General features: G+C 46.3%; 1 protein-coding gene across 15 annotated transcripts in view; it reads right to left on the bottom strand.

Moving 5' to 3' along the window:
* MYT1L (myelin transcription factor 1 like) overlaps window positions 1-18,890 on the bottom strand; it is a 226,461-nt gene that overhangs the window by 104,068 nt on the left and 103,503 nt on the right. For all 15 annotated transcript variants that reach the window (XM_009183612.4, XM_017947247.3, XM_009183618.4 and 12 more), the window contains 3 exons: window positions 16,796-16,886; window positions 14,809-14,916; window positions 8,630-8,844 (listed from right to left, as the gene is read on the bottom strand). In XM_009183612.4, coding sequence (XP_009181876.1) covers window positions 8,630-8,844; window positions 14,809-14,916; window positions 16,796-16,886 — 414 coding nt within the window. The remainder of the gene's footprint in view (window positions 1-8,629; window positions 8,845-14,808; window positions 14,917-16,795; window positions 16,887-18,890) is intronic.

The raw sequence follows: 18,890 nt of genomic DNA on the forward strand, positions 1-18,890 counted from the left end.
CTGAGCAACCATCAGTTTGCAGTTTGTGATACTCTGGATATGAACTAAAGGTTGTGATTTTACATCATTTACAATTTTGTTAAGAAATAGTAGAACAATTGTAGGAGAAATGAAATAATAATATGGGGTTTCGTTTTTACTGGTGAGGGCTAGCCACTGGTTTAGGGAAAAAAAAATCATTGCCCACATAAATTAAAAAAATAATAATAACACTTTTGTTTTGAAATGAGGGAATTTCAATTCCTAAAAAAATTAAAGGAATGACACAAGTCAATGCAACAAACAACTGCAGCTGGCCTAGGCTGGCTGGCAACCTTGCCCTCAGCTTTGGTGAGGGCGATGCTCAGGAGTGTGGGCGCAGAGGTGAGGCAGGAGCTTCCGTTCACGCCCAGAGACTTCTCGTCACAAGCTCCTCTCACCATGACTCTCGCTACACTGTGTTCACAGCATCCTCCAACAGAATTGCATCTAGACCTCCACCACCCTGTAAGATGCTACCACATGCCCACCTCACAGATGTGGAGACTGAGGCTGCCCAATGTCCACAAAGAGCCTCGACTGCCATCAACGATGTGTTTGTCTGGGAGAGCTCAGCATCTTATCAATTAGAAGATGCTACCCCAGCATCTCTATATACCACTAACATCCAGGCTGACCGTCAATCAAGCAGATAATCCCATTCACAGTACCACAAAGAAAAGGAAATACCCAGGAACACAGCTCACCGAGGAGATGAACGATCTCCACAAGGAGAACTATAAAACACTACTGAAAGGAATCAGAGATGACACAAATAAACGGAGAAATGTCCCATGTTCATGGATGGGAAGAATCAATATTGTTAAAATGGCCGTACTGCCCAAAGCAATCTACCGATTCAATTCTATTCTTATCAAACTACCAATGTAATTCTTTACAGAGTTAGAAAAAAAATGACTCTAAAATTTCTACGGAATCAAAAAGGAGTCCAAATAGCCAAAGCAATCCTAAGCAAAATGAACAAAGCCAGAGGTTACACTCTACCTGACTTCAAAGTACACTATAAGGCTACAGTAACCAAAAAACAGACACACAGACCAGTGGAACACAATAGAAAACTCAGAAATACAGCCACACACCTACAACCATCTAATCTTTGACAAGGCCAATGCGAGCAAGCAATGGGGAAATGGTACTGGGATAATGGCCGAGCTATTCACAGAAGAATGAAACTAGACCCATATCTTTTGCCATATACAAAAATTAATGTAAGATGGATTAAAGATGTAAATGTAAGATGGCAAACTATAAAAATTTAAAAAGAAAACCTAGGAAATACCCTTTTCAACACTGACCTTGGCAAATATTTTTTTGGCTAGGTCTCCAAAAGCAATTGCAACAAAAACAAAAATAGACAAGCGGGACCTAATTAAAGTAAAGAGCTTCTGCACAGCAAAAGAAACCATCAATGGAGCAGACAGACAACCTACAGAATAGGAGAAGATATTCACAAACTATGTCAGATGACAAAGGCCTAATATCTGACATCTATAAGGAACAACTACATCCACAAGCAAACCACAAAAAACCCCATTAAAAATGGGTAAAGAACATGAACAGACACTTCTCAAAAGAAGACATACAAGTGGCCAACAATCATGTCACAAAATGCTCAACGTCACTAATCACCAGAGAACTGCAAATCAAAACCACAGTGAGACAGTTTCTCACACCCGTCTGAATGGCTACTATTAAAAAGCCAAAAACAGCAGATGCTGGAGAGGCTGTGGAGAAAAGGGAACACTTATATATTCTTGGTGGAAACGCAAATTAGTTCAGCCACTGGATAGTAGCTTGAAAGTTTCTCAAGGCACATTAAATAGAGCTACCATTAGACCCAACAGTCCCGTTACTGAGTATTTACCCAGATGAAAATAGATCGTTGTACCAGAAAGACACACGCACTCGTACGCTCATCACCACGCTCTTCACAGTAGCAGAGACACAGAGTCAACTAGGCGCCCATCAGCGGTGGATTAGATAAAGAAAATGTGGTACACAGACACTGTGTAATACTATGCAGCCATAAAAAGAATAAAATCATGTCATTTGCAGTAACATGGATGGTGCTGGAGGCCACAAACCTGAATGAATTAATGCAGGGACAGAAAACTTTGTACCACAGGTTCTCACTTGTGAGTGGGAGCTAAACATTGAGCACACAGGGACATAAACATGGGAACAATCGACACTGTGGACACTAGAGAGGGGCGTGGGTTGGAGAACTACCTCTTGGGTACTGTGTTCACCACCTGGGTGCAGTATGCCATGTAACGAACATGCACAGGTACCCGCTGTGTCTAAAATAAAAGTTGAAACAAGAAAGACAGACGCTACCTCTATGTGACAACATTTTACTTCAAAGAATTTTTAACTAAAATGACTCTCTGCATTTCTCCCTCTCATCTTACTTGAGTCACCTTAAATTATCCTGAAGTTATAAAATGTAGATGTGACGATGCGTTGACTTTTCCAGATATTTATTTCATAAGATGCTACAGCTAGATGATGCCAAGTGGACAGTACCAAATTTTAGTCGGTGACTGATTTAGTCTTTTGATGCACCTGTCGACTCACTACACTCAAATGGGCAGCGAAGACAGCATCTACTTTCACATGCATCCTTTATTGAATATTAAAAAATCATTTGAAAGTTTTAATTGAAACAAAAATAAAAATGAGTGCCTACAGTTGAAATTGCTCAGGAAAGGAAGGTCTTTGGTCCTAATAATTATCCCTATTTGTAAAATGTCAGCATAGCCCTTCATGCCGGTATCTTTTGGACCACAATCAGCATTGCTCTGCTCAGTGCCCTGACAGCAGGGGGCGCTGCAGAGCAGGGGCGTCAGATTGGGGGTGCTCTGTTCCCCCTCTTCCAGCATGGAGGATGCTTGGTCTGATGAGAGCAGTTTCACAATGACAGAATACACTTTCTTTCAGCAAACAAAGCTTTTTTTTTTTTTTTTGAGACAGAGTCTCACTCTGTCACCTAGGCTGGAGTGCAGTGGCGTGATCTCGACTCACTGCAATCTCCGCCTCTTGGGCTCAAGTGATTCTCTTGCCTCAGCCTCCCAAGAAGCTGGGATTGCAGGTGCCCACCACCACGCCTGGCTAATTTTTGTATTTTTAGTAGAGACAGGGTTTCACAATGTTAGCTAGGCTGATCTTGAACTCCGGACCTTGTGATCCATCCGCCTTAGACTCCCAAAGTGCTGGGATTACAGGCATGAGCCACCACGCCTGGCCCAAGGCTATTTTTGATCAAATTGCTTTTCAATTCATCAGCAGACAAGAATGTGTTAATGTTCTTCCAGGCGCCAAGAACATCACTGTATGTTATGAGCAATGCAGTAGCTTTAACTCTAGATGCCAGAGCTGCCTTGAAACAGGAGCAGCCGCTGGATCTTAAACCATCCTAAAAACACCTCTTCAATATTCCGTCTCCTCTACTGCAGGAAAAAAGGTAAAGCACACAGGATTTGTGTGATTAAATATAGCTGTTGACATAATAATAATAATAAACCAAAACAACAAAATATAAAACCTTCCAGGTAGGACCTTTTCTTTTTTTTTTTTTTTTTTTTTAAGATGATAGATCATTATAATTTTATTAGTACTCATAAAAGATTAGTGTTAATACATTAAATTAATCGAAACCTTGTATTTGGTTCCACAGGACTTGCATTTAAACTCGATCAATACAGGCCTAATAGGACCTGTTTTATTTTTTTTTTTATTTTTATTTATTTATTTATTTATTTATTTATTTATTTATTATTATTATACTTTAAGTTGTAGGGTACATGTGCATAACCTGCAGGTAGGACCTTTTCATTTGCCTACTCTGCTCATGAAATTCTTACTAAACGTACATGCCTCATTCTCCTAGGAATGTCTATTGCCTTATGGATTCACCTTTTCTTGCAGAGAATGGATAAACATGTATCCACAGTATGAATTTCCATGAAAACTAGACAAATGCAATCACAAGATGTCCATCATGAAGATGTCTCCACTAGCTGGGACCCAGTAATCTTTAGACCTAACTTGATTCAGGCCCTCGTCTGTGGCACTGAGTCTCATAGTCTTTACACACTTCCACCTAGAGTTTCAAGTAAGTTGAAATACGGACATCTAATCTTACATGGGAAAGAACAGAGCTTTCCAGCCCGTGGGATGACATCTCAAAGGCACACGATCTACTTGCTGGAGTTGAGCTGATGTCCAAGGGGCGTCGGGGTCTCGGTATCAGGCTTTCTTTTCCTCAGTGTCCTTGGCACGGCTACTGCCTGCCTGGCCTGCCCAGGCCCTAGAGGGTGGAGCGAATCTGCAGACCCAGCTGTGGCCCAGCAGGAGCTTGGGGCCCATGGAAAGACAGGCCGTCCCGGCAGGCGGTGCCCGCGAGGTGAGACGCAGCCATGCTGCGGGGCAGAGTGTGGCATCGAGCTCCATGGACGCAGGCAGATGGAGAGTGGTAGGAAGGGCCGCGCACTGCCCACAGGAGGAGAGAGTGGCCTCTGCTCAGGTAGAGAGGCCATGGGGAAGTCAGCCAGGTGGAAGGAAGAAGGGAGCCCTGCAGGTGGGCGTGATGAGACTGGAGACCAAGGGCCAGGGAGGTGCACTCCAGAAGGGTCGTGCAGGAGAGACGAGAGGAGCCTACAGGTGCCCAGGTAGTCAGGAGAGTCGTCTGTGCAGCCAGGAGGGCAGGGGGCAAAGAAGAAGAAGCAGTGCCAAGGTGATGGGAAGGTCTGAGTGCTGGCGAATTTGGAAGCTGGGAATAATCAAAAGGAGAACACGGGCAAAGCCCACTCGGGGGCTGGGAGCCTGACAGGACTAGGCCCCCAAGGGTGGGGTGTGCTGCCTGGAGACAGAGCAAAGTGGAGACATATGAGGCCAGGGGGTGGCAACTTTTTCTGGAGAGGATTTCGTAGCCAATGTTTAGGCTTAGGGAACTCTGCGATCGTTTTTGTGGCCACTTGGCTCTGCCCTGTACTATAGGAGCAACCGCAGCCTGCCCACCAAGCCCTGAGGGCAGCCAGGTGCCAATGACACTCTATCCATGGCATGGCAACGGAATTTCACATAGCTTTTATGTATCAGAAAATATTATTTGTCATTTGTGTTTTTCTCCAATTCTTTAAAAATGTCAAAGCCATTCTTAGCTCACCATACAAAACAGGGGGGGTGGGGCTGTGGCTTGGAGCTCCTGGGAGAGGGCAGGGCCCAGATGCCCCAGTGGATGCTCCATCCTCCTCCCCGCAGCCCCTCCATCACCCTGCATGGATTTCTATTTCCTACAGACAACGGGAAGCCCCTTCCTCAGCAGCCCCCGCGGCTTTCCCTGTTCTTCCTTCTCATGGGTCTCCGTCCTGGCCTCTAGACCACTGGCTGTGCTCACCATCCTGTGTGTTTCTCTACCTTTGTATGATTTCTGCTCAAACTCTACGATCTCATCTAAAGTTAGCCACTCTGGTAAAGCACGTGCTAATCCTGCAGGCAGAGGGACTCCTCACTTCACTGGGCATCAGTGTGTGTTTCACTGTCTTGTGTATCCTGAGGAAAGGAATGATGGACTGACAGATGGGTAGGCAGACACACGGACACACAGACACACAGACACATAGACACAGATGGTCAGGTGGACAGCAAGCACTGGTGTGCTATGTCTGGAAGGATGCAGCTGGTGAAGTGAAGATTTTGTGAGTGGTCTGATCACAGCTGGTATGGTTTAAGGGATGATTCTCCAAGGCTGCAGAGAAGGTCCTATGTTCTATTTCATTCTGTATCTGCATGGCCCTGACCTTTGGTTGCTAAGAGCTGTACTTTTCTCCCTTACAACAGAACCATTTCTTTGTCTCTTTTTAGAAGCAACCAGTCAATTCTTTGTGCACCTGAAGCAAGTATTGGCCAAGATTCATTGGAGGGTACCTGCAGGCAGCAGTCACTCTGCGGTCAGAATCTGCCACCTGGTGCCCAGGAGTGGGGCCGGACCCCCTCGGATCACACCCCATCAACAACCCTACCAGCCAGTCTTGTCCTAGTGGGCACTTTCCAGGATGCTTTTAAAATCTGTCAGATGAGTCTAGTGAAATGGAAACAGAGTGTCACTAAAAGCCCAGACTTCACATCCACACGATACATCTGCGTAACACTTGTGCCTCTAAAATCTACACAAATAAGCGGAGGGTCGGCTCAGTTTCTCACTACATTGTGGTAAGAGGCTGCGTTTCCTCTGCTCTGTTTTCCCAAAGCCCTAACACTGAGCTTTCAGCCTGTCTGCTCAATAGACGCTTGTTTCCAGGGGGTCGGCTGCAAAGCATGGCTCAGCCTTAGTGTCCACAGCAGGGCCTCTGCCGGGCATGTGATGATCAATGCCAGTAACTAACATGTGATGGTGCCACCGAGCGCATCCTCGCACCCGTCCCGTCTCGGCTGATCTTCACTACAGCCTGGCAAGGTCAGCAGAGGACACTCCTGCTTCCTCTCTGCTCCCGAGGAAACCCATGCCGTGCTGGGCTAATTTGTCCAGTAGCATCCGGCTCCTAAGAACGGCACCGAGAATATGCTCAGTGGATTTGACTTCGGGTCCCCTCAAGGCACCGTGACCCTGAGACTGCTCTGCTGCTCACAGCTTCACCCAGAAGCCCCCTTTCCTTCTCAGGCTGGAGTCTAACCTTAACAATGAAGCTCAAGAAAGAAATCAGCCCACATGGAACAAGAACAGCAAAAAACAGGTGCGTAAAAATGAACCTCTAATGAAAGAATGGATCAAATCCCGGTAAAATGTCAATGAATTGGAAATCATATAAACAGCCTTCAATTATGAGAACTTAATTTCTTTTGATTCTTCACTTGTAGATGAACAAATGAGACGATAAGAAACCTGAAATTATCACAAACCCAACAACAAACCAACAGAACTATTTCTGTTATACCCTACAGTCACTCCTTCTATCCATTTATGTCCGTGTTTCTGACCAATATATGATAGCTCCAAGAAATACATTTCATTCATTATACAAATAAATTGTTATTAAGGCAAGAAATACCATAGCTTAGAAAGATGTGCGGTCATTCCTGTAGAATGATAAAAACGGTTTCTGAACTCCCCAAGCATTCAGTTTAAATACTGTGCGTGTGTACTGTGATTTTAACTAAGTATCTTTTTCTTTGTTTTTGATCCAGCGTCTTGCTCTGTCCCCCAGGCTGGAGAGCAGCAGCACACTATCTCAGCTTACTTCAATCTCTGCCTCCCAGGTTGAAGCGATTCTTGTGCCTCAACCTACTGAGCAGCTGGGGTTACAGGCATGAGCCACCATGCCCGGCTAATTTTTGTATTTTTAGTAGAAACGAGGTTTTGCCATGTTGGCCAGGCTGGTCTTGAACTCTTGACACCAAGTGATCCACCTGGCTCAGCCTCCCAAAGTGCTGGGATTACAGGCGTGAACCACTGCACCCTGCCCTAAATATCTTTTTCAAAGAAAAGCTTGATGACCTTTTTAAAAAAACTCTTTCCTTCCCCTGTGCTAGAGAGTATCATGACAAGATTTCTAAATCATCAGAACATTTACACCCCAAGTCCCAATTGGTAAAACTTGGCAATTACGTCTATACAGCCTAGAATTTAAAGCAGACACACAGTTAGATAAATAAAAAAAATTAAATAAATACAGTCTTCCCCTCTAATGAAAAACTACTTACGAACTAGCTTTGTAGTGAAATGGTAACTAGTTCACACTCTTGGTAGTGGTTCAAATAAGCATTAGTCAAAATAAACCACCCTTTTCCCGTGAAGCCCGTGGCCCTGTGTTTGTTGCATGAGCTCTATTTTGTTGGTGCCACGGCAGCCACAAGCCAGCAAAGAACAAAGCTCTGGCTCCGCCGGCAGCACCCCAGGCTGGACCTTGTTTTGCTCCATCGTCCCCAGTTACAGGGGGACCCAGGTCCTGGTCTTGCTGCGAAGAGGCTGGGTGACAAGGAGGCCACTAGCTCTGGCTGCACGGGAATCACTGGTGAGCTTCTCAAAAATGTCATTGTGTCGTGCAGGGAGCCCTCCAGAGATTCTGATTTCATTGGTCATGAGGGCAGGTTGGGCATAAGAATTAAAAAAAAAAATCTCCCCGGATGGTTCTCATGTGCAGGTGAGGCTGAGAACACCAAGGAGATGGGTGCAGAGCTCCTCAAAGCTCCCAGGAGCCGAGGGCTGCCTGCTGGCTCCCCCTGCACTGTCTGTCTCAAGCATTTATTTAAAGGAAGCGTATTAAGATAAGGGTACTGTCTTCCCAGTACCACAAAAGACAACGAGCCAGTCCATCGCTTCTCCCTCTCCACATTCCACGAGCAGCCGAGTGCGCTGCCTCAGAATGATTGCGGGGAAACCATCACCTTCCTTCCCCTGAAGGTTTGCTCTCCTACAGCTGTGTGGACCTGGGGGGCTTTCAGCTCCTGGGCTGTGCTACGAACATCCTGTTCTTTTGGTACCCATCGAGTGACCACCACCGCTCAACTAACTTGTAGGACATTGATATACACAACAACAACATCATCAATGGCAACGTGTCTCTCATGTAGAAGAGTGTGCACCTCCTACCATCATCATATCCTTTGGGGGATATATCCCTGGTTTGCACCTTGGGAGCTATGGCTCGCTTGCCATAAGTATGGCTGTCGTAACTGTTGTATTCAAACGAGGTCTTGGAATATTTCTCGAGCTCCTTGGCCAGGTTGGAACGCGGCGTTGTTGTGGGGACATTGTTTCTGTAGCCATACTGAGGAATCTCCAGCTGCTTCACAAAGCACATTGGCCTGGAAGTGAACAAGACAACAAACAACAGCTTGCTTTCCTGTGGCTTTGCACATGACGAACTTCACAGTAAAACTAGAATATCCTACTTTTTAAAATGGATTACCTTTCACTAAAACTAAAACTTTTTTATTTTCTGAAGAAAAGACAAAGTGTGTTTTAATTATATAGCACCAGATAAACTGCCTAAAAGTCAACTGGGCAATAAAAAAGGACAAGAAATAAAATCTTTAAATATGTTCCCTTTTCCTTCTTTCCTGTAAGAGGTCTGGTGGCATGGTGATGACATGAAATATGAGGATGGGGACAATCTCAGTCCTGAATTTTCTTTGCAGTGGTTACAAAGAGTTGCTGAATTATACACAAAGACGTTGCCTCAATAAGAAATTCTGCTTAAAAAGTAAGAGGAAGTAAAGAAATACTCTTAGGGACAGACTGAGACAGAATCAGATCAAAGTGTACCTAACTGGACAATGAGGTAGGCTAGGTGGTAATGCACCTTGTCAAGTACTAGACTATGCATTCAATATTTTTACCTAGTAGTCATTTCTTATTGTCTTTGGAATAAAATGTTTAAAAGGAAGGACAGGCTGGGTGCAGTGGCTCACGCCTGTAATCCCAGCACTTTGGGAGGACGAGGTGCACGGATCATGAGGTCAAGAGATCAAGACCATCCTGGCTAACACAGTGAAACCCCGTCTCTACCAAAACTACAAAAAATTAGCCAGGCATGGTGGCAGGTGCCTGTAGTCCCAGCTACTGGGGAGGCTGAGGCAGGAGAATGGCAGGAACCCAGGAGGCGGAGCTTGCAGTGAGCCGAGATCGAGTCACTGCACTACAGCCTGGGCGACAGAGCGAGACTCCGTCTCAAAATAAATAAATAAATAAATGAATAAATAAAAAAGGAAGGACACCAGGTCATTGCTCACTCATAGACATTGTGTCGCGTGTGTGTGTGTGTGTGTGTGTGTGTAGGTCCACCTCTTCATCTGTCTAGCTCATAAGTGAAGTTTTTAGACTTTATACTTAAAACAATTTTAGACTTGCAGAAAAGTTATACAGAGGTTTTCTTTACACTCTGCCACCAACTTCCGCCAACGTGACCATCTTCATAACCATAAGACAAGAGCAAAACCAGGCGATTAACATTAGCATGGAGTTCTTTCCTAAACTAGAGGCTGTATTTGGATCTGACCAGTTTTTCTACTAATGTCCTTTTTCTGACACAACCATGCAGGGTCCCACAGTGCACTAAGGGTCCTGTGTTCTGTCCTCCCTACTGACAGCTCCTCAGTCTCACTGGGCTCAAGGCTTCATGGAATGGACACTGAAGAACTGCTCAGATATAGACATGTCCTTTTTTTTTATTGAGATAGTCTCGGTCTTGTGGCCTGGGCTGGAATGCAGTGGCGTGATCTCAGCTCACTGCAACCTCCGCCTCCTGGGTTCAAGCGATTCTCCTGCCTCAGCCTCCCGAGTAGCTGGGACTACATGCGTGCACCACCACCATGCCCAGCTAATATTTTTGTATTTTCAGTGGAGATGGGGTTTTACCGTGTTGACCAGGCTGGTCTCAAACTCCTGACCTCAAGTTATTCACCCACGTAGGCCTCCCAAAGTCCTGGGATTACAGGCATGAGCCACTGCGCCCGGCCATAGATGCATTCTTAATCATAACATCCTGCAGTCTCATCTGCCATCTTTGTGTTTTTCTCAAGTGATTATCCTGCCTCAGCCTCCCAGGCAGCTGGGATTATATCATGAGCCACCACGCCTGGCTAATTTTTGTATTTTTAGTAGACACAGGGTTTTGCCAAGTTGGTCAGGCTGGTCTTGAACCCTCGGCATCAAGTGATCCATTTTCAAAAAAATAGAGACCTTTTCACATCAGCATCATTTTACACACTATAAAGCTAACAAAACAGTGAATTTTAAAGGCAGAGAGTTTCCTGTTGAATTTTTGGCATTCTAAACTATGTAAAATGTATTCCAACTAAAGGTCCAACCAAGCAGGAAGAAACAAAAGGTGGTGAATTCATGTATTAGTGTGAGGTTCACAGTCAGCTTAGGAAGGACAGTCATTTTTTTTAGACGTAGTTTCACTCTGTTGCCAGGTTGGAGTGCAATGGCACGGTCTCGGTTCAATGCAACCTCCACCTCCCGGGTTCAAGTGATTCTCCTGCCTCAGACTCCCAAGTAGTTGGGATTACAGGCTCCTGCCACCATGCCTAGCTAATGTTTCTATTTTTAGTGGAGACAGGGTTTCACCATGTTGGCCAGGCTGGTCTCCAATTCCTGACCTCAGGTGATCCACCCGCCTCGGCCTCTTGAAGTGCTGGGATTAGAGGCGTGAGCCACCACGCCTGGAGGAAGACAGTAATGTTTGAGTAAGATCCTATTTCTTGATTACTAGTATCAGTAAGATCTGCAAATATTGCCTGTACCTCTAGCGTGAATGTGAGATTTTAGCAGATGTATGAACGCATGATATCAGCAGGTACAAATGTGTGCTGTTTAGGAAGGAAACTCTTTGGCAACAGACGTGCAGATGGTATATTCTGCTTGTTCTCCCTGGGGATGGAAACCTCAGGGGTTTTGATCTGTTCCTTTCCTAACTCATTTTCCACAAGTATTCCTGTGTGTCTGAATAAATATATTTTCTCTCGAGTCCTCACTCTCTTTCTAAAGGTGACGCACACAGGCACACCAAGATCAGCTATACTTGCCTTACAGATAACAGGTTTAAAACTATTGTCTTGCTTTTTAATGATTATTTTCATGATTATGTTTTGGTTTTTTATGATTCACTGAAAAAAATATTTAGAAGACACAAAAGCTATTTTTTAAAAAATTGCCTGTAGATCTTCAAGAGACAAAAACTTTTAAGGTTTTCGTGTATTTTTTATGATTGACTTCATGCATTTTATATTTACTTAAATCGTTAGAATCTTACGCTTTTACATATTTTACGTTTCCATTTTACATGATATTTAATTTTCCTTTTTGTTTCTCAGGCTTTAAAAACAGTTCTTAATAGCAGAGTGATATTGAAATCAATGAATATTGTATTATTTAACTATTTTCCAACTTTTTGATTTTGTTGCTGTTATAAATTCTGACTTAATAGGCATCCATGTAGATAATCTCTCTTTACTCATTATTTCATAAATTTATATTGGTTTTGGTGCAGTTACAAAGTTTTGATTACTGGATTTTTTAAGAAAAGAAAGTCAGAATTTAGACTGTTTGATGGCCATATCTATACTTTTATAACAGTATTGGATATATATCCAATTATATATATATAAAAATTGGATATTGGTTAAATATCCAATTTATTTACCAAATCACCAATACATTTATTGTGATTTCATTAATTTAGCCGATTTACTTCTTGTCAAATCAATAAAATCATGTAATAATTGATTGTCTATTGTTCTTGAGACATTTTCCCAGATAATATGACGGTGCATAAATGAATAAATCTTTAGGCCTTGCTTTAAAAGATGCTGGGGCAGGCCGGGCATGGTGGCTCATGCCTGTAATCCCAACACTTTGAGAGGCGGAGCCAGGAGGATCACTTAAGCCCAGGGGTTTGAGACTCACCAGAGCAATATAGGGAGACCCTATCTCTCCAAAAAACAAAAAAGTAAAAATAAAATTAAAAAAAATTAGCCAGGCATGGTGGTGTGTGCCTATTATCCCAGCTACTCAGGAGGTCGAATAGGGAGGATCACTTGAGCCCAGGACATCAAGGCTGCAGTGAGCCATAATTGTGCCACTGTATTCCCGCCTGGGCAACAGAGTGAGACCCTGTCTCTAAAATTTTTTTTTTAATTAAAAAAACACAAAAGACCATGGGTGATGTGATCATATTTCAAGGGTTCAAATGCTTTGAGAATTCCGGAGAAGAGAGCACACTCCAGGCTACGGAATTCAGTTACGTTTGAATGGAGAAAGGGATGTTTGAAGTCAGTTTTACCGAATGGGTTGATTTTCAAGGTTAAGATCCGCGGCGCGGGGGTTGGGGGGTGGAAAGAAAGCATTTCAGGAAAAGAAACTCAGCGTCCAAAGGCGAGGAGGCAAAACATCAGAGTGGAGGCTGTTTGGACAAGGTGGTATCACAATTCCATGCCTCGTCGGTCTCCAGCTGCTGTGAGCTTCTCCCTGAAATCCTCACTCCGTGCTGGCCCCTGGGAGCAGAGCAGCCCGTAGGTGGGCAGTGCAGTCACCTGGTGACTCCAAGAACGGCCAGGTACTAGAGTTCTTCCAGATTCTTGGAGGTCTGGCCGAAGTAGGCTGAAGAAAATTATTGAAAGCCCTCAGCAAGAAATGTCTCCCCACCAGCTTTCAAATTCTCCTTCGACTAATGACGATCCCTTCTTGGATGGCACAGCCCCGCGGGCTGGTCTGTTTTACTGGGTGGGTGGGGGCGGTTTTCACGCTGCCAGTGATTAGCTGTGGGCTGGTGGGGAGATGGAGGGTGGCCTATGGCTTGTTCAGCGTTTGGTCTTGCCATAGGGAGGATGGGTGCATTTCCCCGAAGGGGCGGCTCCCTGAGATGGGTGCTCTGGGGGCACTTCGGGCCGGGACCCCCAAACGCAGAGAACTCTGCACCACAGTTTATTGAGGTGTTAACTCTTGATAGTCGTAGATGGTTTTGTTTTCTTATTTTTGCTTAAATATTTATAATTTTCTATAAAGATTTTAACTTTTCCATTTAAGGAGGAAGGGAGTTTAATGACTATGTTAGAAGCTTCTTGGGATGTTATGAAATAATACTCAAAAACAAAAAGTATATTCATACTGTTTGCCCAGTGATTTGTTCCAAGATATTTATCCTAAAGAAATAATTTACTTTTTTATTTTTTTGAGCCAGGGTCTTGCTCTGTCATCTAGGCTAGAGTACAGTGGTGAAATCACAGCTCACTGCAGCCTTAACCTCCTGGGCTCAAAGCAATCCTCCCACCTCTCAGCCTTCTGAGTAGCCAAAGGAGTAACGGAGGCAAAGTGCTGTATATACGAAAGAAATTTTTATTATTGCCCTCTCTTTAATAGTAAAAGCGGGAAACAGCCTGAATGCCTCAAAGTTAGAACCTAGTTTTGGCACTGGGGGGTACGTCTGAACAGTAGAATATACGTACCTGTGAGGACGATAATTAGGATGATTACATGGAGACAAGGACGCGTGTTTCTGCAGTGATGTTGTGTGAAAAGGCAGGATATGTGGCAATTGTCATAGTTTTCACGTGGATGAGAATGTGAAGCAACACGTAAGAATGAAGGATGTATAGAAGGGCTGTGTGCATGGGGAGCTTGGTCCTCCCAAAACTTAAATAAAACAGTGGTTTCAGGCGGACGATCTGTAACACTGTAACACTGATTGACCCACGGTAACATTCGGGTCTTTTAACATCTCTGCACTCTGGGTTTTCTCACTTGCCAAACGGAGGTGACAATACCTACCCCCACCTACATCTCAGGGTGTTGGGCGTAACAGGAGGGAGCTCTGCCGGCTTTGCATGCGAGAGCTTCCACACGCATGCGCGGGGTGCTCATACCCGTAGCATTGTCAGAAACATCAGCGCCCGCCTGCAGGTTGGTGCGAGGCCCTCTCCTCCAAATTATGAGAAAATTACCTTGGGCATCTCATTAATTTTCAAAGCTTCCCTCAGACTCATGAAATACCAGGTCCAGAAACAAAGCCAGAAACGATTTCCTCCAACTCTCTCACGTAAGTCGCCACAATGAGTCCACAGACACCAGGGGGAGAACGACACCCTTGCCCTCATACAGCCTGGCCTGGAGTGAGGCGTCCCAGCCCCGGCTTTCAGCACGGCCCCGCCCTCCCCTCCCAGTCCCTGCTGCTGTAAGGACATGCCCTGAGCAGGTGTCCCCAGCGCTCCGAGGTGTGGAGCGGACTGTGGATAGAGCTCACGGACGGACGGCGCACTCCTGCTGGGTACCTGAGCACGCGGTCCGAGGCCTGGCTGGACTTGGACACGTCACAGCTCTGGTGCTTTTCCTGTGCCTTGGCCAGTTTCTCTGCTGCAGCGATCGGGCATCCGGAGAGGCTGCAATCACAGAAAGCGGGTTGAATGGTCCCGCCTCAGACGCCTTCACAGGACACCAATCCTCCCTTAATACCAGGACCCTGATGCAGGTGGAGCTGTGGGGGAGGGGTGGTTTCCCAAGCCTGGCATGGGCAATCCTGATGGGTGGACTGGGAGAGGGGGAGGCAGTCATGTTTCTAGGTGCATGCTTTCTGCTTGTCTCCAGCAGAGAATGCTGGCGGCAGTGCTGTGTGAGGTGTACTCAGTCCTTCCCAGTGAGAGCGTCCCAGCTCCATGCATTCGGGAGGACATAGCTGGTGAAAACGGTAGACAGATTCTGTTCTGGAGAGCTCGCCATTTCTGGAGATGAAGAATTAATAGCTTGGGTAGGAGGAGTTTTTAAGCCCATGAATGGCAATGAACTGACTGTTACCAGAAGATGGAGCTCCAAGCTGATTTCCTAAATGCTACTGACTGTGGCCTCTGGGGGGCCTGTCTGACTTTAGCCCTTTGGTGTTCTCCACAAGCAGGGAAATGAAAGTGGAGAGGAAAGCAGAATGATTTCTAGGACTGCAATAGAATGTTTTGTGGAGCTTTTAGTTCAGGCTTCTTCTAGATGGAGGAGACAGCAGCTGGGCTCTTTTGTGTGCCTGCTCTGTGCATGTCTCCATGCATATCTGCTCATATGCACAGACGCTCCCCCCATATATATGTCACACCCCAAAGACACGCCCGTGCTGAGGTTTGATGGAGGCCCTGACACTGTGGATGCTGCATCGAACAGCACACAGCCCACACCTCTCCAACCTGTCGATCATTTCCTGCTTCTGCAGATTAAACACCTGAATGTCTCTGGAGGGCACAGTGGTCATTTGTTTCATTATAAATTTAACACAAAGAACCAGGTTTACCAGTCAGACAAACAAAAATTAGAGTGAAGCTTATAGTAGTTTCCTTCTTTTAGATATAATTTTATGTGAACTCATAAAACCATAGACTGTCAGACAAACTTCAAAAGAATCACTTTTCGGCCTCTGGAAATAAAAAGTTATCAGATAAGAACGGAATATTATGGGCAGCTGAGTAGTTCTTATCAAGTCTGAACAGAACAGGAAAAGAGAACTGAAATCGTTCACAAACAAAAGAGTGATTTCGAGTACATTTGTTAGCGGGAGTCCAGAGTCTATTTCTCCAGCACCCCAGCCTCCCACAGACCCCCACCCAGCCTGTTAAACATCTGTAGGTTTTCTGAAGATGTCGGTACTTATGATCTGGGGTTTCCGCAGAATTCCAAGGGCAGTCAAGCCAAGCTACATGCTGTATAGGCTTGCTGCATTCCAGGCCATGTCCTGTCCAATGAGCACTAGGACAGCCCTGTCTTCACACTGGAGGACAGCAAAGGCTTGGCCTCCTTCCTTCCAGCCATTGTAAATGGTCATGGTTTCCACTCCTGATACTATACCCTGCTACCATAAGGTGGGTGGGGCAACTAAAACCATCCAGTTTGCACCACAAGGGCGTGGAGTGCTTGCCACTCCCGCACGCTATGTGGAGGTGCCTGTACTTGGGGAGCACCATGGGGAGCACTATAGGGAGCACCGTGGGGAGCACAAACCGCCTCCCCGGGAAGGAGGAGGCATGGAGGGCAGCCGGCGCTCCCTCCCACACCAGTGCTGCACGTGGGTGCCTGCACTTGGCGAGCACTATGGGGAGCACCCAGTGGAGCACTTTGGGGAGTACCAAGTGGAGCACTATGGGGAGCACCAAGTGGAGCAGGTGCCTGTATATGGGGAGCACCATGGGGAGCACCGTCTGGAGCACAGTCCGCCTCCCCGGGAAGAAGGAGGCATGGAGGGCAGCCGGCGCTCCCTCCCACACCAGTGCCGCATGCGTGGCTTACCTTCGGTGGGAGTTCCTGTTGCTGTTGACATGCCCGCGCCCCGTGCAGCCCGGAGTGGGGCACTTGAGGACACTTTCATGCATGGCAAGGACTTGACAGGGAGAGGCAAAGAGAACAGCCAGCGTTAAAACAGAGGCACAGTCAGGACACATGAAAATGCAGTCATTTAACAAAGGCCAGGTCGCTCATGACAGACAGTCCTACAAACGTTTGTGATGGGCATGGTCAGGAAAACACACGCGGGAGGAGAAAGAAGGTTGACTGGACCCTACGCTAAGGGCCTCACATGGCAGGGGCACTGGACCCGGGAGCCTGGGAGTTCAGAGAACACAGAACCGACTCTTTCCTGACGGGTTAGGGGAGCCAGGGCCTCACAGACGTTACCCATGCATAAGCACAGAGTGTTGATTAGCCATAGAACAACACAGAGGCTGCGGATTTTAAAAACACCCCTGTGCTTTGGAAACACACAGCATTATGAATGTGTGGTGGGTAGATGAATACAGAACCACAAACCTCAATTTTAAATAAAATGAATTAAATAATCATGCTTCCTTTAGGAACCTAGTGCTTTATTATTCTTTAAATAGAATGAGCTAGAATGGTACGCGTTCTGCGTTTTTACGCTGTGAAATTAACAAGCGGGAGAGGCCGCACGGACTCCTCTTGTGGTGCAAGGGTGCTAATGGCCGGCTGGCTGTGGGGAGCTGCTTGAATTTTCCCAGCAGTGGTGTTAGACCTGACTTATTTGTGTCTTCCTTCTTTTCTGGTCCTTCGTGAACACTTCACTACTCTGGGTTCTGGGGGAAGGTTAGCAGGGACGAAGGGACCCCCACACGGACCCCGTCTGCATGATGCTCTGCTCCTCTGAGCCTGCTGTCTCCAAACTCCAGGGCAATGGGGTGGCAGCTTTCCCTGCCAGCAAGGTTTACCTGAGGCCAGGTGAACATGGAAGGTCTATTCAAAACAGATCTGCCTACCCTAGTTACGTAATTGTATTTTCTACACTTTTCCTCCTTCTCTAGAACAACGTCTCTCTTTCCCCTGCAGCCTGCTGGGCACTGAATCCCACGTCCACATGGTGTTACTGTTTTCTGAGTCCACACCCCGTCTTCTTCCTGCCGGGCAGTCCCTTCCAAAGATTCTGCTTTGGTGTTAGCTTTATCACTCCCACAGCTCCTGGCTTGTCCTGGATGTGGTAGGTGCCTAGTAAGTGCCGTCAGAAAAATGAATGATCAAAGTGAGTCCACCTTTGGCTCATCTTGTGCTGGGACCTGGCTGGAGGGGGTCACAGGGGGCTCCTTTCTGAGAGAATCCCAGCACAGTTCCCTGCCCTCTTCCTCACCTATCCCAGAGGAAGAAGTGCTGCTCCTCCCTTTCAGGGAGGCCTCTCCAGGAAGCATGTGTGCGGTCCTCCTTCCTGCAGGACATCCATCTACCTACTTCATTCATTCCTTCTTCTTTACCATTTGTCCACCACCATGTGACAATAGCACACAAATGCTTTCCTTCACACAGCTTTTCTCTGACGTGCACCTGCACTTTCCTTTTATGGTAAACTTTTCACACACAGTTTTCCCTGGGGATGGCACACATGGGTCACTCTGACCTGAGGTCCTGATGGCAAATGGACCTTACCCCTGTCTCCTGCTGCGTGGGGATGCACACTCCCAGCCTCGTCCCTGAATCATCCTGAGGTGGACTGTGCTTGCCATCCTTGGTCCACACTCTGCTGCTACTTCATCCATCTCAATCACATTTCTCAAACTTCTGCAGCATGTGCAGCTCCTATCCCTCTCTCCTCTTCTCACATCCGTCTCTTGGGGTCAACAAGAGGCTTTTACTCAAGAAACCCTGCTGGGCACAGTGGCTCACGCCTGTAATCCCAGCACTGAGGGAGGCTGAGGCGGGTGGATCACGAGGTCAGGAGTTCGAGACCAGCCTGACCAATGTGGTGGAACCCCGTCTCTACTAAAAATGCAAACATTAGCCAGCCATGTTGGCATGCGCCTGTAATCCCTGCTACTCAGGAGGCTGAGGCAGGAGAATCACTTGAACCCTGGAGGCGGAGGGTGCAGTAAGCTGAGATTGCGCC

Source organism: Papio anubis, chromosome 14 (genome assembly GCF_008728515.1).
Source record: "Papio anubis isolate 15944 chromosome 14, Panubis1.0, whole genome shotgun sequence".
NCBI classification, from domain to species: domain Eukaryota; kingdom Metazoa; phylum Chordata; class Mammalia; order Primates; family Cercopithecidae; genus Papio; species Papio anubis.